The following is a 27857-nucleotide window of genomic DNA, read 5'->3' on the forward strand; positions in this document are numbered from 1 at the left end:
TCTTCAAGGATTTATATCCCTGCATATTTGTGTGTCAGAGGTTGGAAACACTGCAGCGAAGAATATCAGTTAGTTAAATTCCGAAAAATTATTTTTATTAACAGCAGAAAATGAAACTATCAAACGAAGAGTGGAAACATGGACAGAAGGAGAAGACTTCGTAGAAAAGCAAAATAGTTTTGAGAAGAGTCAAAGCATTATCACAGCATCTGTTTTTAGTGCAATCTATTTTCAAACCAAACACCTCCATGTGCAGTGGAAACACGTAATACAGACTGGATATCACCTGAACATTCCTCAAGGGATTGCCACAAAGGGTAAAAAAAACAGATCAAACATTATGCCGTCAATATTTAGAGCAGTATGGTGACAAAAAGTCTTTGGTGCACTGCACACTGGGCGTGGCCCCGCATTTTGTTTGATTGGACTGATAATGTAGGAACGATAATATGAAGCAAATGTGTGATCCACGTAGACAACATCAGAATCTTTTTCACATTATATTTAAGTGCTTTTTAAAAATGCATGTACAGTCTCCATGAAACTAGTAGTAATAATAGAAAAGGAGATTACACAGTTGGGTTTTCCTTAAAAATAATGTGTGATTTATGATGTCCTGAGTGGAAATGTATGCTTTCTGATCATGTAGTTCTTATACAAAAGGTACAAAAGCTTTGAAGGTTGATGCTAACTTAACAGTGCTGTTAGCGTTACACACTTAATATTTAGCACACACAAGCCGACTGGTAAGCTAAAAAGACAGATTTGTCTTAATAATGACCTAAGTGATGACCAGTATGTAGTTTTGATACCACGGCACCAATGTGCTGGAAAAAAAGAGCTGGAAAATGGAAAATATAAAAAAAGAGGGCGAAGTCAATAAGTCCTACACAGCCAGAAAAAAAAGAGCCATAACTACAGGAGGAAGACCATACGTTTATTCTATCACCAGCGTAATCCAAAAGGGGGCCAAGACTTAGCAGCAATCTCTTTACACTATGTTCATGGGTGTATGTGTGGGAAGCCTCCGAGAGCCATGACATGAGAATGCAGCCCCAGGGCCTCACACATAAACGTGTTTGTTTACTTGCATGTTTTCAAGCCCAGGATCTCCAAACTTAATTTATCTCTTCACAAGATGAGGGTGGAGGCGTGCACGGCTGGCATCTAGGACGTGAGCCATGGATGGGAGAGGCACTGGGCCGCAGTGGCCCTCCTCTCAGGCACCAAGTCCAGCATGGGCAGCAGGAAGGTGCTGAAGGTGTGCGCCTCGTCTTTGGACCACTCGTACTTTTCCATCAGCACGTCTAATAAACCCCACGGCTTCAGCTTGGTGATGTGACGCAGTTCGCCTAAGAGATGAGGTTACAGTTTAATAATTACTGTGCTGAATGTTATAGTATTGCCTAATAAGGAAGCATGATTGATGTTGTACATAAATACAGTGCAAGAGTGTTTTTTCGGCTGGGATAAATCCACAACACTGAACTGGAAATGGGCGCACTAAACGTAATTTGCAAAACTCGCCCTCAGACTGAGCAGATGGCTGTTCCCTTTAGCCATCAGGTGCTCCTTCAGAGAAAACCTTTGCACAAAATAACGGAGCATATTTTGAGGAGGAACTGGATTTAGGCAGACAGCTGGTGGCAGGAAGGTTGTGTTTACCTTTCTTGGTGAAAAACTCCTTTGAGTATTTGCCTGCCGAGATCAGCTTCCGAGGAACTTTTCCTAGCAGCTCGATGATGAGCGCTATGTGATCTACAAGGAGACATTGAGACAAGCAAACACAGCTGATGAACAGAATGTCTGAAGTCCACAACTTCCCATGTTGACCCGGCATTCACACTCATGTCAGAGTCTATTAGGGTAACTCGTTAAAAATAAACGTCAGGACACTGACCTTCATCTCTGGAGTAGTCTTCTCCAGAATGGGGCTCAAACAGATAATCTCCGGTGGCGAGCTCGAAGGCCTGTGATAAAACAAATGAATATTAATCATACATACAATTAATAACTGGCACATGTATGCGTTTAGTCAAATACAATCAATGTAGTCATTGAGAAAACACAGTGTGTTTTGAATGACAAATGAACTTGCTCGGTAACAAGCGTCAGGCTTAAAGCCTTTGCTCAGGGTCAATGATATTTAGGTTCAAATCCTCAGTAGTTCTGCAGGAGTCTGTCTGTTTTACCATGCAGGCTGTGCTCCAGATATCTGCTGGTGTGCTGTAGCCGGTTCCTGTCAGCACCTCAAGAGAACGATACTGCCGCGTCTGGATGTCATCTGTGAAATGTTTGTTCTGTGGGTAGAAGAGAAATTCTCAATTCTGGGCAGCGAGTCATAATTGAGCAGGTTTCACAAAAAAATATTAAAGTTCAGACCATCTTCAGGGACATATATATATATATATATATATCTTTTAAAGGTGCATCAAGACTTCTTCATTGCTAACGCAAATCTGCACTCACCACCCAGCAGGCGTTACCGAGGTCAGCGATCTTCACCTGAAGCTTGTCAGCGTTAAGAGGCTCCAGGGGGTTTACCAACATATTGCCTGAGGCTGCTGTGGAAGAGAGTAGAGGGACACAGGAACACTGGAGGGTGAGGTGCAGAAGCAGGCAATAAAGAGCAGACAAATATAGAAACACGGGAGACTACCATGTCGAAGATTCTGAAGATTTATTTTTTACTGTCAGTTTGATTAATTAGATATTAAAGCAAATGTTGCATGTGCAGTAATTATTATAAAAACGTGATGCCATATATTCTGCACAAAAGAAAGCGTTTTGTTATAATGGTAGGAGAACACTGCAGTACGGTATCATCATTCGGTATACACACTGTATCATCCTACATGTGGTGGAACTAACCATCTTTGCAGTCTTCCTCCCCTTTTTCAGTCTCAACTTGAGTGTCTATCTCCTTCCTATTCTTGTCCTCCTCGTGTCCCGCCTTCAGCTCTACAGTGACAGACTCTGGGACGAGAGAGGCAGGGGTGTCCTTGTGTGAACCGTTACAGGTCTGACGCTCTTTGTTGCTTAATGTGCTCTGGGTCTCTGTGTTACTTTCTGGCTGGTTTGCATTCTGTTGGTCCTCCAGCTCCTCTGTTGACTGCTTGGTCCCTTGTGCCTCTGGACTGGTCCCGCCCTCCGGTGGGGAAGCGTGACCATTGCATTTGACCATCCCCTTCTCGGGCACCATCTCACTCCGCTCATTTACCTCTGGTATCTGCTCATCGGGAGTTGAGTCTGCAGTAAAAGAACAAGAGTTTGTAGAATGACAGTACAATAAAACCATTTGGTCTATGATTTGGAGCAGGTATCTGCTGTCCTTCATCTCAATGACCTGTAATAGTATAGTCAGCAATGTCCTGCAGCGTGGCGGACATTGAGAGGGTGGCTGCCAAAGTCGAATCTTCGGTGGCCTCTGTTGTTATTGTTGTTGTTGTTATCTCCTCCTTCTCCTCCTCTTCCTCCTCCTCCTCTCCTCCCTCGTTAGCTTCTACTTCCATCTCCTGGATCCTCTTCTCCAGCATCTCTGCCTGCTTCTTCTGCTTCTTTTTCATCTTCTTCTTTTTGTTCTTTGACATTTTGGTCGTCTTGGAAAAGAGAATAATGTGGAGAAAATAAAGAAAATACGTCAGCTTGTAGTTGGGCTCAACTTTTATTCAAGTCCCTCGATCTGTTAAAAAACAGAACCCTACTTACCGGTTTTGGTGCTGGGGCTGTGCTTACTGTCGGAGAAAAACATTTTATGTGATTACTTTACTGAGCGACATATGGGGCATTTTACTCTACAATTAGTATTTGGTCCGGATGGTCGGTTGATTCACACAGAGCTGTAGTAATAGACCGCCACAGCAGGAGTCACACACTCCTCTGGGCGAGTTGGTAATTTACATAACCGAACCAGTGCTGACTCATACTGACACACAGCGAAGCATCCCGCTGTAATTACAAACTTCCACATGCCTTAAAGTTTCACAAAGCTTACGTCTCTTTCACACAAGTATAATTCAGTTGTAATGATGGCAGTCCTTGAAGATAATGGTTCACGCATATTGTGTGAACCACTGCGTAAGTGCAGTCAGTCAGTCAAACAATCGAAAGCATTGGACCTGCTGAACCTTCCTCCATTGGCAACGTGCCAATTAAACCACAGAATTCGCTTACTGAAGTGCTGAGGAAAACAAAAGTTGTAACCTGCAGAACCCGACGGAGGCGCGGCGCCAGTCTTCTGCCACTGAGTAGCTTCAGCGGCCATTTTCTTGATGTAGGACTCGTTGACGGTCAGCAGAATGTTTTCTGGTTTGATGTCGGTGTGGATGATCTTGCACTTGGTGTGGAGGTAGTCTAACCCCTGCAGAACCTGCAGAGCACACAAGTCCCACCATCACAATTCCTAGGATCTTACACGGGAATAAGCTGAATATTTCAAATGTGTTTACCTTTAAAAAATCAGCTGAGACAGATTATTATTTTTTACTGTTTTGAAATAATGTAATTAACGTTCTAATTGAGACTACACTCAAACCAAAGTGACATTTACAGTCAGTTTTGGTGTAGCTGTGCATTACCTGCCGTATGATGGTTTTAACGCAGGGCAGAGGCAGGCCTTGATAATTCGACTTGATGATCCACTTCAGCAGGTGGTAACCCAGCACCTCAAATACCATGCACACATCTGAAGAAATACACGGTCAAGGACTCGTACAATACTATTCTCTCAATCTACAGTAGAGCTAAGACTATGACACTCATCCTCATACACTCCGTTTAGGGCTGGGTGGTATACTGGTTCAACCAGTTTAATGGTTATAACCATTTTCACATTCAAATAGTTATATCGTATATTCGAATATAGAATATTCGTTGACAGCCCTACAGCTCGCCCGCTATCACACCAAGAAGAAACTACGTTGCTACATGAAAACACAAAAGAGCGATTCAGGAGGAACAACGAGACTGTGAAGGAACTGTGTGCTGTTTGGAGGGTTTTGAAAAATAAGCCGTAAGTTTGATCACAAAACAATTTAATGTAAAGTTGTTCGCGCCACTGGTGTTGCCTGTGGTGGCAACACTAGCAGCCACAACAGCTGACACGCTAACAATCTAACTTGCTGGCCAGAATCTTACAAAATACCAGGCCATGTATTTTTTGCCATACCGCCCAGCCCCAAGTCAGTTTCACATATTTACCCATCAGTACATGGGGTCTTTCTGCGCTCACATGACTGACAATAACTTTCCCAGGGACACACTTGAAATTGAAATTCCATAACCTTTCAAAAAGGTTCACCAGAGGCTGTCTGGGCTGGCCGCCTGAGTGCACAGCTGTGGACTGCACATTGTGTGATGGACAGGAATGGAGCAAGTGTTGATACATGCACTGTGACACTCAAATACATGCCAAGGCATGAACATCTCTGAACCACTAATAGCTGGGAAGAGCGGGAGTACATCAGGAAATTGCTGGACGCTGTAGACAGCCAAATTACTGGCACTCAAAATTGTAATTCAGTCAGAACTCTGGATGAGAAATTCTTCGCTTTTAAAAGAAATGCAGACAAATGTGGACTTTAAGCACAATACCAGGCAGGAGCTGAATGAAAGCCTGGTCTGAGGTCATGCATTTTTATCCTTGGATGGTTGGTCAGGAATGAGTAATTAGTATGTCCAATTCATCCCATTGACACAGCAAGAGAAGAGATAATGGACGGACTCCAAGAATTTAAGTAGCTGATGTTGCATTGTTCCCTAACTTTAAAGAACGACGGCACCATCTACAACGTTACCTGTTGGCTGACAAAGCCATAGATCACTATGCACCATTTAAATTAAGGACACACTTCAGCTCATCAAGAAGAAGTTGCTTGATTAAACCTGTACCTTGACCAAAATGTGACATCAAAAGTTTACAATGATATTGAATGCATCGTTACAATTGGATGTGTGAAATTGAAAATAGGATTTCTGTATTTTAGGAACACATTCTTTTCTAAAACAACAAAAGGATACGAGTGCCATTAATTCCGGAAATTTTGAAGTCGTCCAGAAGCTGCACCACTTTCTCTCTGTTGGGGTCACTAGAATCTGTGTTTCTCACCTGGAAAACACACGAGGGTTGTGAAAGTAGCAGACGACAGAATCTGAGGACTATGAGCCAGTGTGTGAATGTTTATGTCACGCGGACAGTGTGGCTTACAGATTTAAGCAGCTTAATCTCATCCAGAGCGGTCTCGGTGTAATGCTCAGCACTTTTTACAACCTTCATGGCCACAAAGCGCTTCTCCCTAAAAAGAAAAAAATGGATATAACTCAACCAAATCAACTTTTTAAGAGGACAGAATAAGAAATTACAATGCTCTGTGTAATGTGTGCATGTAGATGCAGCGCTGGTCTGGTCTAGTCGAAGAACCGTGCCACAGACAGTTTGTAATGCTACTTGCTTTTGCGCATATACGTCATAGTTTAATGGAAGAAAACTAGCCATTCTAACTACAATTAGACATTCAGTTCCCAGATATAGGGTCGTCATGGCGCAGGGGGTAGAGAGGGTGCGCTGGGAACCACAAGGTTGGTGGTTCGAGTCCCGGCTGCCCCATGTCCCATGTGAAAGTGTCCCTGAGCAAGACACCTAAAAAATGTAATGTAAGTCGCTTTGGATAAAAGCGTCAGCTAAATGACCTGTAATATAATATAGCCAGAATGTATTGATACATTGTTTCATAACCACATTTTGTACCACAGAGACAGTTTTATCTATGAGATTGTTGATTCAGGCTCTTTAGATTGAACGTTGACATTCAATATGTATGGACAGCCCTACTGTGAAATACATCACATACTTATGCATGTAAACAGTGATGTTAAGAGCTCCATACACAATTTTACCCTTGCAGTTTGGTGAAATTCACTCAGGTCCTTTGCAAGTAAAGTTTAGCAGAAATACTTACTGGATGTCCCAGGCCAGCCACACAGTGGAAAAGTGCCCCCAGCCCAGCTTTCGGATCACATGGTATCTCCCAAAGAAGAGATCTCCAATCTTCACATGGTGATATCCACCTGACCCAGATGCACAAAAAAAACATGTTAAGTCGTATTTGAACACATTTAAAATTGATAAAATATGACAATTAAAAAGATACCATTTCTGTCATTGTACCGGTACTATGTATTATTATCCTTGATAGATATATATACACACACACACACACACACACACACACACACACACACACACACACACACACACACACACACACACACAACTCGTACCCCTGCAGTAGTCGTTGGGGTCCTCCTGCTCATCGTCATCAGAGCCCAGGATCTCCTCATCCTCCTCTGGGAGCGGAGAGTCTGCCTTGCTGGTCTGACAGCCGCCCCCACGACCATGGGCCTCTTGTCTGGGTAGGGAGAACAGGCGAGAAGGGCATTAATGGAGAGAAGAAATCAAAGAGCAAAGGGAAGGAGACAGTGGAAAAAGGGGTTAAAGACGACCAAGAATAACAGAAATCATGACATGGACATAATACCCCTTTTTCAAAAAAACATAAAAGATGTGTACTTGAATATATAAGCTGTAGGGGTGGGAATCTCTTGGCACCTCACGATTCAATTCAATTCCGATTCAGAGGTCAACGATTCGATTCTAAACCAATTATCGATTCTAAACTGATAAAACGATTATCGATGCATCTCGATTTTTCTAAATTTTCTCAAATCTGAGTTTGCTACTCAGAGGTTGCTAATCACTTCCTACTTTTTTTGATAATTAAAGAAAATCAACAGATGAATTACCTTCTCTAATTTTTTATAAGACAAAAAAAAAAATCTTTGTCACAAATATGATTTTCTATCAACAATGCAAGAACCAATGCAGCTTGCAATTCAACACAATATGAAAGCCTATGTAAAAAATAAACAGATTCATTTTTCTTTTAAATGAAGAGAAAGCTGCTCTTAGTCTCAGACCGGTCCGTATTTGTAAAATACCGGAAAAAAGTCCAAATCTGTGAATATCTGGCCAACTTTCAATACGGATCAACTTTTTGGAAAATTGAAATAATGAGGTAAGATATGCGCAGGCTCCTTCATAGTTTGGTAAAGTTTATAACGTTTATAATTTCGACTTTTTATCCCCTTACATTAGTGCGGAAATGGGCTTCTATAGTTGTGTGAATGAATCACTCCAGCCAATCCAAAGACGGGGTTTGTAACCAATCATGTGTAGAGACCATGGTGACTGGCTCCGCCCCCTTACTGTCAAAAAGAAAAACAGCGAGCGCGTAGAAAACACCTTCGAGCGCGAGCAGAGACGAACCTCGCGAGCGAGGAAGTTCACGCTCCGCGAGCGAGCAAATATCTCACGCAAGACGGGCTTTTGCTCACGCGAGACAGGCTTTTTTTTTTTTTATTCCGATTATTAACTTTTCTGAATCGAGACCGAATCGTTCTAGAGATTCGAGAGAAATTGAAAAATATTTCCCCCACCCCTAATAAGGTGTAAAGTGAAGAGAAAGAAACTAGAAAAGGCATTTCCTGCTGAAAATGCGTTGGAATGCAAAAAGCTGAAAGCTGCACTGAATATTTAAAAATAGCTGAAAATACAGAAAGTTGAAGGGAATTTGAATACATTTGCTGAATATTTAAAAATAGCTGAAAATACAGAAAGTTGAAGGGAATTTGAGTACATTTGCTGAATATTTGAAAATAGCTGAAAATACAGAAAGTTGAAGGGAATTTGAATACATTTGCTGAAATAAAAGATATTAGAAAAGCTGAAATTAATTTGAAATAGTTGAAAATACAGAAATGGGAGAAGCTGAAAGGAATTTCAATAGATTTGCTGAAAAGGCAGAAATGAAAACAGCTGAAATAAATGTGAAATATTGCAAAACAGAAGTTGCAGGAGCTTAAATGAATTTTAAAAAGTACAGAAATAACAAAAGCTGAGATGAATAAAAAGAGGTTTAAAATTGTTTGTAGTAATGTTAGTTGTAATTTGGGTATTAGTACTAGCAGTAGAAGTCGGTTTAGTATCAATAGCAGTAGAAACAGCTGGAATACTGATACTATTAGCCATAGTAGTATTTTTAATAACATTAGTAGTAGTTGTATTAATAGCAGTAGAAATACTAGTAGTATGGTAGTAGAAGTATCAGTTGTAGTTCTACTAGAAGTACTAGTAATATTCGTAGTGGTTATAGTATTTGAAAGAGCAATGCGTATTTCAACGAAACCGCTTCATGGTTAAGGTACAGATAATCATTGAGGCTTTTAGTTTGTAATGATGGAATTGGGTGAGGGGGGGTTGGGAGACAGAATGTTTGTTATTCAAACTAAGAAGTTTTTAATTAATAGGCCTCATCACAAACATTACAGTAAAAATTCCCTCCATGGGGCTTTTATTTTGAAATTATTGGATTGGGTGGGGTGGGGGGGTGTAGATAGAGGGAGGGAGGGTGAGAGGGTGAGGAAGGGAGGGGTGGTGAGGAAGAGATAGAGGGAGAGAGAGAGGAGGAGAAATAGACAGACATACTGACTGACTGAGTGATTAACAGTGAGAAGAGGTCAGGGTGGAGGGGGGAGGGGGGGCGAGTGTCTTTATCATATTGGTCTGTTGACAGAAAGCATAGCTGCGTCATGTGACTCCACTAATCAGGTCATAGGAGCAGCTTTGAGCCACAGACAGAGATCCTGCAGCGTGTGAGCGAGTAACCACGACAACGGCGCACCTAATGGATTGGGTGGGGGGGTGTAGATAGAGGGAGGGAGGGTGAGAGGGTGAGGAAGGGAATGGTGGTGAGGAAGAGATAGAGAGGGAGAGGGGAGGAGAATTAGACAGACTGACTGACTGAGTGATTAACAGTGAGAAGAGGTCAGGGTGGAGGGGGGAGGGGGGCGAGTGTCTTTATCATATTGGTCTGTTGACAGAAAGCATAGCTGCGTCATGTGACTCCACTAATCAGGTCATAGGAGCAGCTGTGAGTCACACACAGAGATACTGCAGCGTGTTTACGAGTAACCACGACAACGGCGCACCTGTGATCATTAACGGCTGCAAAATGCAGAGACATGGCAGCGAGTTACACAGAATCCACACCTCAAACAAATGAGAACCAGCGCAAAACTATAACAGCTATCTAAAAAATACGGCGTTTGTATGAGACCCAAGACTCTACCGAACGCGTGGATGTGCTTTTTATGTCTGTCCGGTAATAAATACAGCTCATATGGCCGTTTACAAAACGTGTACCTTGTGGATTTTTGTGAGAAATATGTCGGCAGATTTGTATTGGAGCCTATGGGGCTTTTGGCAGAGGTTGTGTCACTCAAACACTCCTTGCGCCAAAACTAAAAAACTCTGGGATTCCATGAACACATTAATCCAATCAGCACAACCATACCCTCATTAATCTGAAGAAATGAAGCCTCTAGAGTGTATACTTTGGCTGCAAGGACAGAAGTTCCATATTTTTTTAACCAGATTCCTGCGATGCCCCACACTCTAGCCTCGAGCTCTCCACTCTAGCAGACGCAATACACACTCATGTAAAAGTCAGAAACGGAGCGAAGAACTAGTGAAACATAATCAGTGATTATGAAAAAAGTACAATAGATATCAAGAAGCAGTTTTTTTCATAAAATAGTTGAGACTTGTGTGAACATTTGAGAGTTGAAAGGGTGTCTGTAGCTGAAAGATTTGCAAAGCTGAAAAATCTGAAAGTTGAAGAAGTTTAGGAGGATTTGAAAGCAAACTCCATTTGAAAACCATGTTAAAATATTAATGATTATTGATTTATATAAATTCAAGCATAAGAGGTAGAAAGCTGAAAAGTCATAGCCCTCAAGCCAGAAAGGAGCTGAACATTTTAATATTTGAACGGTTTTAATAGCTGAAAGTGTGAAGGAGTTGAAAGGTGGCGCGGAAGAAATAGAAGAAGTTGAAGATGAAGAAACTAGAAAATGCATTTCCTGCTGAAAATGCGTTGGAATGCAAAAAGCTGAAAGCTGAAATGAACTTTTTAAAATAGCTGAAAATACAGAAAGTTGAAGGGAATTTGAATACATTTGCTGAAATTATAGATATTAGAAAAGCTGAAATGAATTTGAAATTGCTGAAAATACAGAAATGGGAGAAGCTGAAAGGAATTTCAATAGATTTGCTGAAAAAGCAGAAATGAAAACAGCTGAAATAAATTTGAAATATTGCAAAAAAATACAGAAATGAATAGTGAAAAATTGCTGTTGATAGAGGCATAAGAATAGCTGAAATTATTTTAAAGAACTGCTGAAAATACAGGAAGTGGGGAAGCTGAATTTCAATAGATTTTCTAAAAACAGAAGTTGCAGGAGCTTAAATTTGTTTAAAATTGTTTGTAGTAATATTAGTAGTAGTATTAGTTATAATTGTGGTATTAGTAGTACTAGCAGTAATAGTAGGTTTAGTATCAATAGCAGTAGAAACAGCTGTAATACTATTAGCCATAGTCGTATTTGTAATAACATTAGTAGTAGTTGTAGTATTAATAGCAGTAGAAATACTAGTAGTATGGTAGTAGAAGTATCAGTTGTAGTACTAGAAGTACGAGTAATATTCGTAGTGGGAGACAGAATGTTTGTTATTCAAACTAAGAAGTTTTTAATTAATAGGCCTCATCACAAACATTACAGTAAAAATTCCCTCCATGTGGCTTTTATTTTGAAATTATTGGATTGGGTGGGTTGGGGGGGTGTAGATAGAGGGAGGGAGGGTGAGAGGGTGAGGAAGGGAGGGGTGGTGAGGAAGAGATAGAGGGAGAGAGAGAGAGGAGGAGAAATAGACAGACATACTGACTGACTGAGTGATTAACAGTGAGTACAGGTCAGGGTGGAGGGGGGAGGGGGGGCGAGTGTCTTTATCATATTGGTCTGTTGACAGAAAGCATAGCTGCGTCATGTGACTCCACTAATCAGGTCATTGGAGCAGCTGTGAGTCACACACAGAGATACTGCAGCGTGTTTACGAGTAACCACGGCAACGGCGCACGTATTGCATTGGGTGGGGTGGGGGGGTGTAGATAGAGGGAGGGAGGGTGAGAGGGTGAGGAAGGGAATGGTGGTGAGGAAGAGAGGGAGAGGGGAGGAGAATTAGACTGACTGAGAGTGATTAACAGTAAGTAGAGGTCAGGGGGGAGGGGGGAGGGGGGGCGAGTGTCTTTATCATATTGGTCTGTTGACAGAAAGCATAGCTGCGTCATGTGACTCCACTAATCACGTCATTGGAGCAGCTGTGAGTCACACACAGAGATACTGCAGCGTGTTTACGAGTAACCACGGCAACGGCGCACCTATTGGATTGGGTGGGGTGGGGGGGTGTAGATAGAGGGAGGGAGGGTGAGAGGGTGAGGAAGGGAATGGTGGTGAGGAAGAGAGGGAGAGGGGAGGAGAATTAGACTGACTGACTGACTGAGAGTGATTAACAGTAAGTAGAGGTCAGGGTGGAGGGGGGAGGGGGGGCCAGTGTCTTTATTATATTGGTCTGTTGACAGAAAGCATAGCTGCGTCATGTGACTCCACTAATCAGGTCACAAGGAGCAGCTGTGAGCCACAGACAGATCCTGCAGCGTGTGAGTGCTCGTAACCACGACAACGGCGCACCTGTGATCATTAACGGCTGCAAAATGCAGAGACATGGCAGCGAGTTACACAGAATCCACACCTCACACAAATGAGAACCAGCGCAAAACTATAACAGCTATCTAAAAAATACGGCGTTTGTATGAGACCCAAGACTCTACCGAACGCGTGGATGTGTTTTTATGTCTGTCCGGTAATAAATACGGCTCCTATGGCCGTTTACAAAACGTGTACCTTGTGGATTTTTGTGAGAAATATGTCGGCAGATTTGTATTGGAGCCTATGGGGCTTTTGGCAGAGGTTGTGTCACTCAAACACTCCTTGCGCCAAAACTAAAAAACTCTGGGATTCCATGAACACATTAATCCAATCAGCACAACCATACCCTCATTAATCTGAAGAAATGAAGCCTCTAGAGTGTATACTTTGGCTGCAAGGACAGAAGTTCCATACTTTTTTAACCAGATTTCTGCGCTGCTTCAGCCTCTAGCCTCGAGCTCTCCACTCTAGCAGACGCAATACACACTCATGTAAAAGTCAGAAACGGAGCGAAGAACTAGTGAAACATAATCAGTGATTATGAAAAAAGTACAATAGATATCAAGAAGCAGTTTTTTTCATAAAATAGTTGAGACTTGTGTGAACATTTGAGAGTTGAAATGGTGTCTGTAGCTGAAAGATTTGCGAAGCTGAAAAATCTGAAAGTTGAAGAAGTTGAAGAGGATTTGAAAAGCAAACTCCATTTGAAAACCATGTTAAAATATTAACGATTATTGATTTATATAAATTCAAGCATAAGAGGTAGAAAGCTGAAAAGTCATAGCCCTCAAGCCAGAAAGAAGCTGAACATTTTAATATTTGAAGGATTTTAATAGCTGAAAGTGTGAAGGAGTTGAAAGGTGGCGCGGAAGAAATAGAAGTTGAAGATGAAGAAACTAGAAAAGGCATTTCCTGCTGAAAATGCGTTGGAATGCAAAAAGCTGAAAGCTGCACTGAATATTTGAAAATAGCTGAAAATACAGAAAGTTGAAGGGAATTTGAATACATTTGCTGAAAAGCTGAAATGAATTTGAAATTGCTGAAAATACAGAAATGGGAGAAGCTGAAAGGAATCAATAGATTTGCTGAAAAAGCAGAAATGAAAACAGCTGAAATAAATTTGAAATATTGCAAAAAAATACAGAAATGAATATTAAAAAATTGCTGTTGATAGAGGCATAAGAATAGCTGAAATTATTTTAAAGAACTGATGAAAATACAGGAAGTGGGGAAGCTGAATTTCAATAGATTTTCTAAAAACAGAAGTTGCAGGAGCTTAAATTTGTTTAAAATTGTTTGTAGTAATATTAGTAGTAGTATTAGTTATAATCGTGGTATTAGTAGTACTAGCAGTATAAGCAGTAATAGTAGGTTTAGTATCAATAGCAGTAGAAACAGCTGGAATACTATTAGCCATAGTAGTATTTGTAATAACATTAGTAGTAGTTTTAGTATTAATAGCAGTAGAAATACTAGTAGTATGGTAGTAGAAGTATCAGTTGTAGTACTAGAAGTACGAGTAATATTCGTAGTGGGAGACAGAATGTTTGTTATTCACACTTAAAAGTTTTTAATTAATAGGCCTCATCACAGACATTACAGTAAAAATTCCCTCCATGGGGCTTTTATTTTGAAATTATTGGATTGGGTGGGGTGGGGGGGAGTAGATAGAGGGAGGGAGGGTGAGAGGGTGAGGAAGGGAGGGGTGGTGAGGAAGAGATAGAGGGAGAGAGAGAGAGAGGAGAAATAGACAGACATACTGACTGACTGAGTGATTAACAGTGAGCAGAGGTCAGGGGGGAGGGGGGAGGGGGGCGAGTGTCTTTATCATATTGGTCTGTTGACAGAAAGCATAGCTGCGTCATGTGACTCCACTAATCAGGTCATAGGAGCAGCTGTGAGCCACAGACAGATCCTGCAGCGTGTGAGTGCTCGTAACCACGACAACGACGCACCTGTGCTCATTAACGAGCTGCTGCAAAAGACAGAGACATGGCAGCAAGTTACACAGAATCCACACCTCAAACAAATGGGAACCAGCGCAAAACTATAACAGCTATCTAAAAAATACGGCGTTTGTATGAGACCCAAGACTCTACCGAACGCGTGAATGTGTTTTTATGTCTGTCCGGTAATAAATACGGCTCCTATGGCCGTTTACAAAACGTGTACCTTGTGGATTTTTGTGAGAAATATGTCGGCAGATTTGTATTGGAGCCTATGGGGCTTTTGGCAGAGGTTGTGTCACTCAAACACACCTTGCGCCAAAACTAAAGAACTCTGGGATTCCATGAACACATTAATCCAATCAGCACAACCATACCCTCATTAATCTGAAGAAATGAAGCCTCTAGAGTGTATACTTTGGCTGCAAGGACAAAAGTTCCATATTTTTTTAACCAGATTCCTGCGATGCCCCACACTCTAGCCGTCGAGCTCTCCACTCTAGCAGACGCAATACACACTCATGTAAAAGTCAGAAACGGAGCGAAGAACTAGTGAAACATAATCAGTGATTATGAAAAAAGTACAATAGATATCAAGAAGCAGTTTTTTTCATAAAATAGTTGAGACTTGTGTCAACATTTGAAAGTTTAAATGGTGTCTGTAGCTGAAAGATTGGGGAAGCTGAAAAGTCTGAAAGTTGAAGAAGTTTAAGGAGGATTTGAAAACAATTTCCATTGGAAAACCATGTTAAAATATTTATGATTATTGATTTATATAAATTCAAGCATAAGTGGTAGAAAGCTGAAAAGTCATAGCCTTAAAGCCAGAAAGGAGCTGAACATTTTAATATTTGAACGGTTTAAATAGCTGAAAATGTGAAGGAGTTGAAAGGTCGCGCGGAAGAAATAGAATAATAATAAGTCGGAAATAAAGATTCGAAGAACAATACTTGGAATGCATCGTTAATGCATTCCAACAACTAGAAAAAGCATTTCCTGCTGAAAATGCGTTGGAATGCAAAAAGCTGAAAGCTGCACTGAATATTTAAAAATAGCTGAAAATACAGAAAGTTGAAGGGAATTTGAATACATTTGCTGAATATTTAAAAATAGCTGAAAATACAGAAAGTTGAAGGGAATTTGAATACATTTGCTGAAATAAAAGATATTAGAAAAGCTGAAATTAATTTGAAATAGTTGAAAATACAGAAATGGGAGAAGCTGAAAGGAATTTCAATAGATTTGCTGAAAAAGCAGAAATGAAAACAGCTGAAATAAATGTGAAATATTGCAAAACAGAAGTTGCAGGAGCTTAAATGAATTTTAAAAAGTACAGAAATAACAAAAGCTGAGATGAATAAAAAGAGGTTTAAAATTGTTTGTAGTAATGTTAGTTGTAATTTGGGTATTAGTACTAGCAGTAGAAGTCGGTTTAGTATCAATAGCAGTAGAAACAGCTGGAATACTGATACTATTAGCCATAGTAGTATTTTTAATAACATTAGTAGTAGTTGTATTAATACCAGTAGAAATACTAGTAGTATGGTAGTAGAAGTATCAGTTGTAGTTCTACTGAGGTGCTAGTAATATTTGTAGTGGTTATAGTAGTATTTGAAAGAGCAATGCGTATTTCAACGAAACCGCTTCATGGTTAAGGTACAGATAATCATTGAGGCTTTTAGTTTGTAATGATGGAATTGGGTGAGGGGGGGTTGGGAGACAGAATGTTTGTTATTCAAACTAAGAAGTTTTTAATTAATAGGCCTCATCACTAACATTACAGTAAAAATTCCCTCCATGGGGCTTTTATTTTGAAATTATTGGATTGGGTGGGGTGGGGGGGTGTAGATAGAGGGAGGGAGGGTGAGAGGGTGAGGAAGGGAGGGGTGGTGAGGAAGAGATAGAGGGAGAGAGAGAGAGGAGAAATAGACAGACATACTGACTGACTGAGTGATTAACATTGAGAAGAGGTCAGGGTGGAGGGGGGAGGGGGGGCGAGTGTCTTTATCATATTGGTCTGTTGACAGAAAGCATAGCTGCGTCATGTGACTCCACTAATCAGGTCACAAGGAGCAGCTGTGAGCCACAGACAGAGATACTGCAGCGTGTTTACGAGTAACCACGGCAACGGCGCACCTATTGGATTGGGTGGGGTGGGGGGGTGTAGATAGAGGGAGGGAGGGTGAGAGGGTGAGGAAGGGAATGGTGGTGAGGAAGAGAGGGAGAGGGGAGGAGAATTAGACTGACTGACTGACTGAGAGTGATTAACAGTAAGTAGAGGTCAGGGGGGAGGGGGGAGGGGGGGCTAGTGTCTTTATCATATTGGTCTGTTGACAGAAAGCATAGCTGCGTCATGTGACTCCACTAATCACTTCATTGGAGCAGCTGTGAGTCACACACAGAGATACTGCAGCGTGTTTACGAGTAACCACGGCAACGGCGCACCTATTGGATTGGGTGGGGTGGGGGGGTGTAGATAGAGGGAGGGAGGGTGAGAGGGTGAGGAAGGGAATGGTGGTGAGGAAGAGAGGGAGAGGGGAGGAGAATTAGACTGACTGACTGACTGACAGTGATTAACAGTAAGTAGAGGTCAGGGTGGAGGGGGGAGGGGGGCTAGTGTCTTTATCATATTGGTCTGTTGACAGAAAGCATAGCTGCGTCATGTGACTCCACTAATCAGGTCACAAGGAGCAGCTGTGAGCCACAGACAGATCCTGCAGCGTGTGAGTGCTCGTAACCACGACAACGACGCACCTGTGCGGCTGCAAAAGTGCAGACACAGGACAGCGAGTTACACAGAATCCACACCTCAAACAAATGAGAACCAGCGCAAAACTATAACAGCTATCTAAAAAATACGGCGTTTGTATGAGACCCAAGACTCTACCGAACGCGTGGATGTGCTTTTATGTCTGTCCGGTAATAAATACGGCTCCTATGGCCGTTGACAGAACGTGTACCTTGTGGATTTTTGTGAGAAATATGTCGGCAGATTTGTATTGGAGCCTATGGGGCTTTTGGCAGAGGTTGTGTCACTCAAACACTCCTTGCGCCAAAACTAAAAAACTCTGGGATTCCATGAACACATTAATCCAATCAGCACAACCATACCCTCATTAATCTGAAGAAATGAAGCCTCTAGAGTGTATACTTTGGCTGCAAGGACAGAAGTTCCATATTTTTTTAACCAGATTCCTGCGATGCCCCACACTCTAGCCTCGAGCTCTCCACTGTAGCAGACGCAATACACACTCATGTAAAAGTCAGAAACGGAGCGAAGAACTAGTGAAACATAATCAGTGATTATGAAAAAAGTACAATAGATATCCACAAGCAGTTTTTTTCATAAAATAGTTTAGACCTGTGTCAACATTTGAAAGTTTAAATGGTGTCTGTAGCTGAAAGATTTGCGAAGCTGAAAAATCTGAAAGTTGAAGAAGTTTAGGAGGATTTGAAAGCAAACTCCATTTGAAAACCATGTTAAAATATTAATGATTATTGATTTATATAAATTCAAGCATAAGAGGTAGAAAGCTGAAAAGTCATAGCCCTCAAGCCAGAAAGGAGCTGAACATTTTAATATTTGAACGGTTTTAATAGCTGAAAGTGTGAAGGAGTTGAAAGGTGCCGCGGAAGAAATAGAAGAAGCTGAAGAATAAAGATTCGAAGAACAATACTTGGAATGCATCTCAATGCATTCCAACTAATAAAGATTCGAAGAACAATACTTGGAATGCATCGTTAATGCATTCCAACAACTAGAAAATGCATTTCCTGCTGAAAATGCGTTGGAATGCAAAAAGCTGAAAGCTGAAATGAACTTTTTAAAATAGCTGAAAATACAGAAAGTTGAAGGGAATTTGAATACATTTGCTGAAATTATAGATATTAGAAAAGCTGAAATGAATTTGAAATTGCTCAAAATACAGAAATGGGAGAAGCTGAAAGGAATTTCAATAGATTTGCTGAAAAAGCAGAAATGTAAACAGCTGAAATAAATTTGAAATATTGCAAAAAAATACAGAAATGAATATTGAAAAATTGCTGTTGATAGAGGCATAAGAATAGCTGAAATTATTTTAAAGAACTGCTGAAAATACAGGAAGTGGGGAAGCTGAATTTCAATAGATTTTCTAAAAACAGAAGTTGCAGGAGCTTAAATTTGTTTAAAATTGTTTGTAGTAATATTAGTAGTAGTATTAGTTATAATTGTGGTATTAGTAGTACTAGCAGTAATAGTAGGTTTAGTATCAATAGCAGTAGAAACAGCTGTAATACTATTAGCCATAGTCGTATTTGTAATAACATTAGTAGTAGTTGTAGTATTAATAGCAGTAGAAATACTAGTAGTATGGTAGTAGAAGTATCAGTTGTAGTACTAGAAGTACGAGTAATATTCGTAGTGGGAGACAGAATGTTTGTTATTCAAACTAAGAAGTTTTTAATTAATAGGCCTCATCACAAACATTACAGTAAAAATTCCCTCCATGTGGCTTTTATTTTGAAATTATTGGATTGGGTGGGTTGGGGGGGTGTAGATAGAGGGAGGGAGGGTGAGAGGGTGAGGAAGGGAGGGGTGGTGAGGAAGAGATAGAGGGAGAGAGAGAGGAGGAGAAATAGACAGACATACTGACTGACTGAGTGATTAACAGTGAGAAGAGGTCAGGGTGGAGGGGGGAGGGGGGGCGAGTGTCTTTATCATATTGGTCTGTTGACAGAAAGCATAGCTGCGTCATGTGACTCCACTAATCAGGTCATTGGAGCAGCTGTGAGTCACACACAGAGATACTGCAGCGTGTTTACGAGTAACCACGGCAACGGCGCACGTATTGCATTGGGTGGGGTGGGGGGGTGTAGATAGAGGGAGGGAGGGTGAGAGGGTGAGGAAGGGAATGGTGGTGAGGAAGAGAGGGAGAGGGGAGGAGAATTAGACTGACTGACTGACTGAGAGTGATTAACAGTAAGTAGAGGTCAGGGGGGAGGGGGGAGGGGGGGCTAGTGTCTTTATCATATTGGTCTGTTGACAGAAAGCATAGCTGCGTCATGTGACTCCACTAATCACGTCATTGGAGCAGCTGTGAGTCACACACAGAGATACTGCAGCGTGTTTACGAGTAACCACGGCAACGGCGCACCTATTGGATTGGGTGGGGTGGGGGGGTGTAGATAGAGGGAGGGAGGGTGAGAGGGTGAGGAAGGGAATGGTGGTGAGGAAGAGAGGGAGAGGGGAGGAGAATTAGACTGACTGACTGACTGACAGTGATTAACAGTAAGTAGAGGTCAGGGGGGAGGGGGGAGGGGGGGCGAGTGTCTTTATCATATTGGTCTGTTGACAGAAAGCATAGCTGCGTCATGTGACTCCACTAATCAGGTCACAAGGAGCAGCTGTGAGCCACAGACAGATCCTGCAGCGTGTGAGTGCTCGTAACCACGACAACGGCGCACCTGTGCGGCTGCAAAAGTGCAGACACAGGACAGCGAGTTACACAGAATCCACACCTCAAACAAATGAGAACCAGCGCAAAACTATAACAGCTATCTAAAAAATACGGCGTTTGTATGAGACCCAAGACTCTACCGAACGCGTGGATGTGTTTTTATGTCTGTCCGGTAATGAATACGGCTCCTATGGCCGTTGACAGAACGTGTACCTTTTGGATTTTTGTGAGAAATATGTCGGCAGATTTGTATTGGAGCCTATGGGGCTTTTGGCAGAGGTTGTGTCACTCAAACACTCCTTGCGCCAAAACTAAAAAACTCTGGGATTCCATGAACACATTAATCCAATCAGCACAACCATACCCTCATTAATCTGAAGAAATGAAGCCTCTAGAGTGTATACTTTGGCTGCAAGGACAGAAGTTCCATATTTTTTTAACCAGATTCCTGCGATGCCCCACACTCTAGCCGTCGAGCTCTCCACTGTAGCAGACGCAATACACACTCATGTAAAAGTCAGAAACGGAGCGAAAAACTAGTGAAACATAATCAGTGATTATGAAAAAAGTACAATAGATATCCACAAGCAGTTTTTTTTCATAAAATAGTTTAGACCTGTGTCAACATTTGAAAGTTTAAATGGTGTCTGTAGCTGAAAGATTTGCGAAGCTGAAAAATCTGAAAGTTGAAGAAGTTTAGGAGGATTTGAAAGCAAACTCCATTTGAAAACCATGTTAAAATATTAATGATTATTGATTTATATAAATTCAAGCATAAGAGGTAGAAAGCTGAAAAGTCATAGCCCTCAAGCCAGAAAGGAGCTGAACATTTTAATATTCGAACGGTTTTAATAGCTGAAAGTGTGAAGGAGTTGAAAGGTGCCGCGGAAGAAATAGAAGATGAAGAATAAAGATTCGAAGAACAATACTTGGAATGCATCTCAATGCATTCCAACAAATAAAGATTCGAAGAACAATACTTGGAATGCATCGTTAATGCATTCCAACAATAAAGATTCGAAGAACAATACTTGGAATGCATCGTTAATGCATTCCAACAATTACAACATTTATACATAAACACATTGTGCCAACCTATATTAGAACACTGCTCAGTCTCAACGCAGGCACTCCCAACGTGAAAGACAATCCCGCACTCCCATTCCTGATATCCTGTGTCTAAAATACTCAGACGAGCTTGAGAGTAGGGAGGCCCAATTCATTTAAATCAATCACAATTTGGGCTGCCACAATCAAATGAGGATGATCGTCAGCAATATTGACATTTATTTTGGATGTACCATTCCAAAATGAAAAGCCTCTCAAAGTACCATACATGAGGCAATTTCATTCAAATTCTCCATCACAAGACTACATCTGGTAAATTTCGGATTAGATGGAAAAAGGAAACTATCAATAGTTACACAATAATTTCACTTCAGACGGACAGTACAAATCCCCAAGGTGTCACCCAGGGATGAGCAGGACATTCTGATGTACTATTCCAAAATTAAAGCCTCTCAAAATGCCATACATGAGCTAAAATATCAAATCACAAGATTACATCTGGTCAATTTCAATTTAAAAGGAAAGAAAACAATAGTTACACAGTATTTCCACTTCAGGCAGAGAGTACACATTCCCAAGGTGTCACTCTGGATAACCAGGACATTCTGATGAACCATTTTAGAAATTAAAGCCTCCCGAAATACCACCTTCGTTTTTTAATGGATACTAGAAAATGTGACTTCCTGTTACCAGTAGGTGGCGCTATGGCTTGATTCAACTTTACATCGCTTCAGGCCCAGAGTCTCAAACATGTGTAAATTGGAATGAATTCGATGATGTCCAGTAGAGTTACAACAGTTTAGTTATTCTTGGCGAAGGATCAACTTTGCCGATGCACCATCTCGCCACCGATTATCAAATTCTTATAATAATCACAGTGAAGGATTATTAAGGTCTTAACTTTCTGCTAAGACATTTTGAGAGGGATCGGATTAACCTTTGAGGAGCATAACCTGTCTGGAGCAGGGTGTAAAATAAAAAAAACAATCAGCTTCCTGTTTTCTCCAGGTGGCGCTATGACTAAGGTTAAAAATGATCATATGGATGTCTACAGGGTGAGAAGTTCATGCTATATGAGAAATATGGAGCAGATTGGATAAAGTATGGTCGAGTTAAAACAACTCCAATGGCGAATGGTGTTTTTTTGAAAATGCTCCCTACACACATGGTTTGGAATTTCTTCCGGCAAAATGCAATTTTTAGAGCCTAATGTCTCAAGAGCACACTGCGCAAATTTGAAAAGAATCGGGTTTAATCCCGACGGGACGGGTCCTCGCTATCCCGCACCCTGGGGCACCGGCCGGACGGCTAGAAAAGCAGCCATGAACTTCTGCGGCCGTCGGACAAAGAGTCCGAGAGTCAGTTGTCGTGTCGGACGGCGCAAGGAATTTCGCTTTGCAAACCTCATCTTTAACATTATTAAGGTCTAGAGCATGTCCAAGAGCACATGTGCGCCAAATTACAAATCTATCGGGCATCGGGGGGGGTACTTTTTCAACTTTCTAGGGGGCGCTATGGAGACATTTCTACGTACCTAAATGCGAGACCCCAAAAATAGCAATATAATATAATATTTTTCACCAATCCTGATATGCATGACAAATTTAACAACTTCCCAAAATGGCAAAATTTAGAGAATAAAATAGTAATAATAATAATTCCTTGAAATACAATAGGTTCCTCTTCGAATAGTCGTAGCGAGGACCCTAATAAATCATATATTGATTATCGGAAAACAGGCCTACACCGGAGTGAATACTATTTTAAGTAAGTAGAGGGCAAAAAAAAGAAGGGAAATCCATGGGCTAAACCCGGGGTCTCAAACTCAAACATCCGGCAGCACCAGGGCCGCCACCCCCCCGCCCCCCTCTCCTCTCCTCGACCGTAATGGTCTGGCCCGCGTTTGGTCTAAGCCACCTGAAATGAGTTTGAGACCCCTGGGATAACACAAATGGGAGAAATCGTACGCATAACATAAAAGTTTCAAATTCAAACTAAATGATCATAATGTCCAATCATTCTCACAGCATGGCCTACACTATGGCCCATGGACAGTTGGACCGACGATTTGATGCCCTCCGATGGTCAGACAACGTGAACAGAAAGCAGGACACTTCAAGGACTTCTGCAACACTCTGAACATCTGGAGACGCCTCAACACAACCTCCTACTGCCTTCCACGGTGACGCCTGCCCAAGCTCACACATCCTGCTCTTACCTGGCAGATGCACGATTGCCCATAGGGAGTGTAGGAGGGAGCCAGACAGGAGAGAGTTCAAAAGGATAAAACCTCTCACTCTTTCCGCCGATTAGAAACCAAAACAAAAAGGGGACCAAAAAGGTAAAGGAGAGGATGGGAGGTGAAGAGTAGGGCAGAGGAGAGAGCAAGCAGTGCTAACAGTCAAAGCAGAGATTATACAAGGAGGAGTGGAAAACAGCAAGAGAAGAAGAGAAAGAGGGTAGAAAGAGTGGTGCAGAGAGGAGAGGAAGAAGATACAGAAGAGGAGAAATGTGGGGGCTCTGCTGCAGTCTGAACACAGACGAGTCCTGGACCACGTTGGCTGACTCGCTCACTTCTCCTCCAACACTCTCACTCTCTCTGTGTCTGTCTGATAGAGAACTCTCCTTGGCTGTCGTCAGCAGTAGGCCCCGCCCTCTTCACTGGCAGCTGGGACATGATTAGCTGATGCGGCCTGGCACTGCATTGCAGGTGAGGGACGACATCAGCCCCCATCCTTCCTCCCTGTGACCAAAACAACCCCATTCCTGTTTGTTGTACACACGGTATGCAGCCGGCTGCTCCTCGTGTTATCATAATCAAGACTATCCAAACATACATGTAGGAAAAGAATCGCCAGGGAACCCATAACATCATAATTTATCTGTGAGCGGTTCGGACTGAAATTATTGGCATCTATGCTGATCTAGTCGATCTCTGAGAATGTCACATTGTAGACAACTAATCCGTATTTAAAATAAGCAGAACGATATGCACTTGAGTTACATTATGATGCATTCAGGCTCCTTTCAGGGAAAATTTGTATTGCGAGAAGGTAAATATGATATTAGGATTCAACGAATTGTATTTGGCCAAATATAGTGTTGGTGAGAAACTTCAACAAAATAGATCAAATTATTTTTTTAAATACTCCTCAGCAACTTATAATGCATAGTTAAAAATGAGCAGCTTTGTTTAATCCTTAAGAATACTAATACTTTTATTTCATTATCATTTTGAATTTTTTTTTTGAGGAAGTAGGTGATGAAAACAGAATTTTATAAAATGATAATATTTACTGAATTCAGAGCGGTTGACTTTTTTGCAGTGTTGTCAAAACAAAAGTAAAAAATGGTCAGGAGCCTTGTAGACCAGACGTGATAGTGAAACAACAGTGGCTCTGCAATGATTGGTAATTAGTATCAGGTCAGTACAAAAAAAAGTGATCAGGGATCGAAGAGTTGTATTTGATCCCTGTTTTTGTAAAACCATTTCTGAAACGATCTGAACGAAGAGGTTTCTTTGCACCGCTAGCCGATAATATTCATATGCATTAAAACAATAGCATTAGTATTTCTGAAGATTTTGACATGATATTAGTGGAGCAGACATAGTGGAGCCATTCTTTGCGTTCAATAAGTGACAAACTATTTTCTCTGACGAATCACCAAATATTACCTGGCATTACAATTACAATTGAGACATCAAGTCACTAAAAAAAGTAATAATCACCATTGTCTAAAAAGTGCATGTCAAAAAATGGCTTCAAACTGAGTAACACAATATGCAAACATGAAAACATTGAGAAAGACAGACCTTTTCAAAAATCTCTACACAGCCTTGCTCAGTCCAACAACAATGCCACAGTACATCTTGTTCAAGTTTTACTCTTCAAACTATTTTTCATGAAGACAAATGGCCTATAAGAAAATCCGCTCCACGGCAGCCATGGCCAATGAAGACAGTCCAGAGCCACTGCCACTGACATGACAGTATATGTCAGTGTCTCCCGGTTTCTCCTGGCTGAACCGTTTCCAAACATCCTTCCCTATCGGGTCTCAAGAGGCAAAATAACAAGGGCACAGAGGAGCTCTGAGTGATGGGATGTGGCCACGAAGTTAACGTCCACCTCCTCTCCTAACTCCAGATAAAATCAATGAAAAGTGCCCGAGCAGCACATTGAAACAGCAGTGGCAGGTAGCTGCATGGAGGGTGCAACGCACACGCACTGTAAGTGAATGTGCTGAAGAACCTTCGCTTCAGCACCTGCAGGGTGAGCACGATGGCCAGAGAGAGAAATACAGCATACAACACCGAGCTTTAGTGGGCTGCAGATGATAAAAGATTTGATGGGTTATGTAATGAACTGCGGCTAAGGGGAGCTAAAAGGAAAATACAATTGAGAGCAACTGCACTGGCAAATAATTGCATTTTCGGTCCTGAGTGCACATCAAATTCAAAAATGACATCTGATGGACAGAACATTAGAGGAAATGATGTGGTTCAATGTCTGAAATGACGCACAGAAATAAGTTAAAATGCATAAATAAAGTGACAAATAGTTGGGTGATAGCGCTTTCAAAAGACTAGCGCATATCCACTAGGACATCAGTCCTCTTCTCACTGGCTCGCTCACACACCAAGCAAGATAAATTAGCAGGTAGTCAAGTAGGCTACCTCGTAGAGCAACAACAGTCAGCATCTTCTCCTTGATGAAAAGGGATCGGCCAATCAATAAGTCAGCCTGTTTGAACTGACATCTGCATGGCCCAGTTTGATTTCATACATTAAAACACCAACATGAGACTGAATAGACTACTCACTTGAAGGTGGGACCGCTGGCTAACTTCACCACAGCTATATTAAGGGAGAAGATCCTATCCAAGAGCCACATCTCACACTTGGCTAAAGCTATTCTAAGCAAGCATATACGAAAATGAACTTTCCGAGTGGCAGTTTAAAAGCCTGCTCCGGTTGTGGGAACGCATCTAGACTCTTTGACTGAACAGTGGCTGCTGTCCTCTCAGCAAAGCAGCCACAACAAGGCAACAGGAGACGGAGGGAGGGAAGGAGTGTAATCAGTGCATGGGAGAGGGGGGGGGGGAGAGAGAGAGAGAGAGAGAGAGGATTTATGCTTGGCCTATGCTCACCACTTGCTTGATGGTTATTGACATAAACCATGCTTTGTACACTGTACAAACCCAGCTGGAAGGATTAGCCCTCCAGCTTTGAGGTATACACTTGCAATGCGAAGAGACCGAGGTATTAAAGAAACGTAGCAATCATAAAGCAAAATAAAGAAAGAAAGGTGGAAAAGGACGGCACTCCTTGGCCAAGAGATGGGGAAACCCGATTAGAGGGATCCCAGCATGGCGGTTTGTGTACAAGGTTTGATCCTGGGATAGGGTTTTATGGAAAATGAAACTAAGCATGGGCAGGTGAAGGGGTTTCCTCACCAGAGGAGTTAGTGCAATTAGTTATTGAGAGCCATGTGAGAAAAGGCAGCAGAGCAGTGGAAACTGTGATATGACAACAACAAGCAAGTGTTCCCAACTTACTTTTTTCCAGGTTTCCTTTGCCTTGTCCTCTTCTTCCTTGCTTGCATGGCGAGTACTAATGAGTAGGAGGCAAAAAAACCAGTTGGCGTGAGTTGCGTTAGTACGGAAATACTTAACGTATCAAAAACGCACGACTTTCCTAAACGAAGCACGGATTCTCAAGGCTCCGTGGGTGGGTAACGGTACATTTTGTGATTTTAGAGAAAGAGCACCCGGTGTGTTGCCCGGCTGGAGGTGTCCGAAACACGTATTGTTACTTATGGGTTACGTTAGCCGCCGTGATAGCTAGCGGGTCACTTAGCTGGAGTCAAAAAGCTAACGTGAAGTGATCCGGCCTCGGCGGTGTGTTGCCCCATGCAAGAATAAATGAAACACTAACGTGGAGCCTTTCAACGTAGATGCAAAACTGGCTCTGTCCAATGTGCTACCGGGTCCTGGTACATGTGTTAATATGGACGCTTTTCTGGCGCATTCCTTTATTTTAACAGGGATGTAAGTTGTGGCGCATAATTGTCAACGATAAGATGCTAGCGTAGTCTGATAGCTAGAGCTAGCATACCGATAACACACGTACACAACCAGCGGGAACGCATGGGCCACTTTTACTTTTCATCTAACTGTTACGCTGTTTGTGCAGTATTTGAAGCCGTTACGACGATACTTTGGCAGAACATTGTCTTGAAGAAACGTGTGTTATGTGTTTCAAGTACTATATGTAAAAGACATTTAGGAGCAATTAGGTTACAGCAACGTTACCTTTTCTTTCCATGGCTAACCAGTCAGGAGATAAGTTGCGTTCAGGGACTGTAGGAAATGTCGCAACTGTAAAGTGCGCGAAAAGGATCGACCCAACCGAATTAAGCTGTAGGGGTGAAGTTGAAACAATAATGATTCTAATAACACAACTGCTTTACAATTCAACATGATAAAATAAAGATGAAAATACAGCAAGATAAAATAATTGTAATAGTTCCAACAATTTGCTGCTTCACCTTAAATCCAGTGCAACCACAGTTCTTTACTGGAATGATCTTCTTAACACTATATTATGACACAGTGCCACAATACCTGCTAATACTATTGCAACTTCCACATTAGTTGAGTTTTTTATGTTAGTGATGGACAGAATTCAATCAATCAATAAAAAGTAATGTTAATAATCCAGCTTTTGGAGATTGATGGTTATTTA

At 41.6% G+C, this 27857-nt stretch overlaps 1 protein-coding gene across 5 annotated transcripts; it reads right to left on the bottom strand.

Moving 5' to 3' along the window:
- Positions 1 to 73: 73 nt before the first annotated feature.
- On the bottom strand, positions 74 to 27736 carry srpk1b (SRSF protein kinase 1b). 5 transcript variants are annotated; one of them, XM_078092412.1, is made up of 18 exons: positions 27661 to 27736; positions 27425 to 27530; positions 26669 to 26723; positions 7279 to 7406; positions 6957 to 7065; positions 6206 to 6293; positions 6019 to 6106; positions 4578 to 4684; positions 4204 to 4369; positions 3709 to 3734; positions 3347 to 3599; positions 3067 to 3249; positions 2872 to 2976; positions 2470 to 2564; positions 2193 to 2300; positions 1901 to 1970; positions 1666 to 1758; positions 74 to 1352 (listed from the first exon to the last, which is right to left on the bottom strand). In XM_078092412.1, the coding sequence occupies exons 2-18, from the start codon at positions 27435 to 27437 to the stop codon at positions 1168 to 1170; spliced, it is 1872 nt and encodes a 623-aa protein (XP_077948538.1). In that variant the 5' UTR covers positions 27438 to 27530; positions 27661 to 27736; the 3' UTR covers positions 74 to 1167. The 5 variants fall into 5 exon arrangements, with proteins under 5 accessions (XP_077948538.1, XP_077948537.1, XP_040060000.1 ...); XM_078092411.1 differs by having other exon boundaries at positions 2872 to 3249; XM_040204066.2 differs by lacking the exon at positions 27661 to 27736 and having other exon boundaries at positions 27425 to 27533.
- Between the last annotated feature and the right edge of the window lie 121 nt (positions 27737 to 27857).

The sequence above is a fragment of the Gasterosteus aculeatus genome, chromosome 17 (genome assembly GCF_964276395.1).
Source record: "Gasterosteus aculeatus chromosome 17, fGasAcu3.hap1.1, whole genome shotgun sequence".
Taxonomy (NCBI): domain Eukaryota; kingdom Metazoa; phylum Chordata; class Actinopteri; order Perciformes; family Gasterosteidae; genus Gasterosteus; species Gasterosteus aculeatus.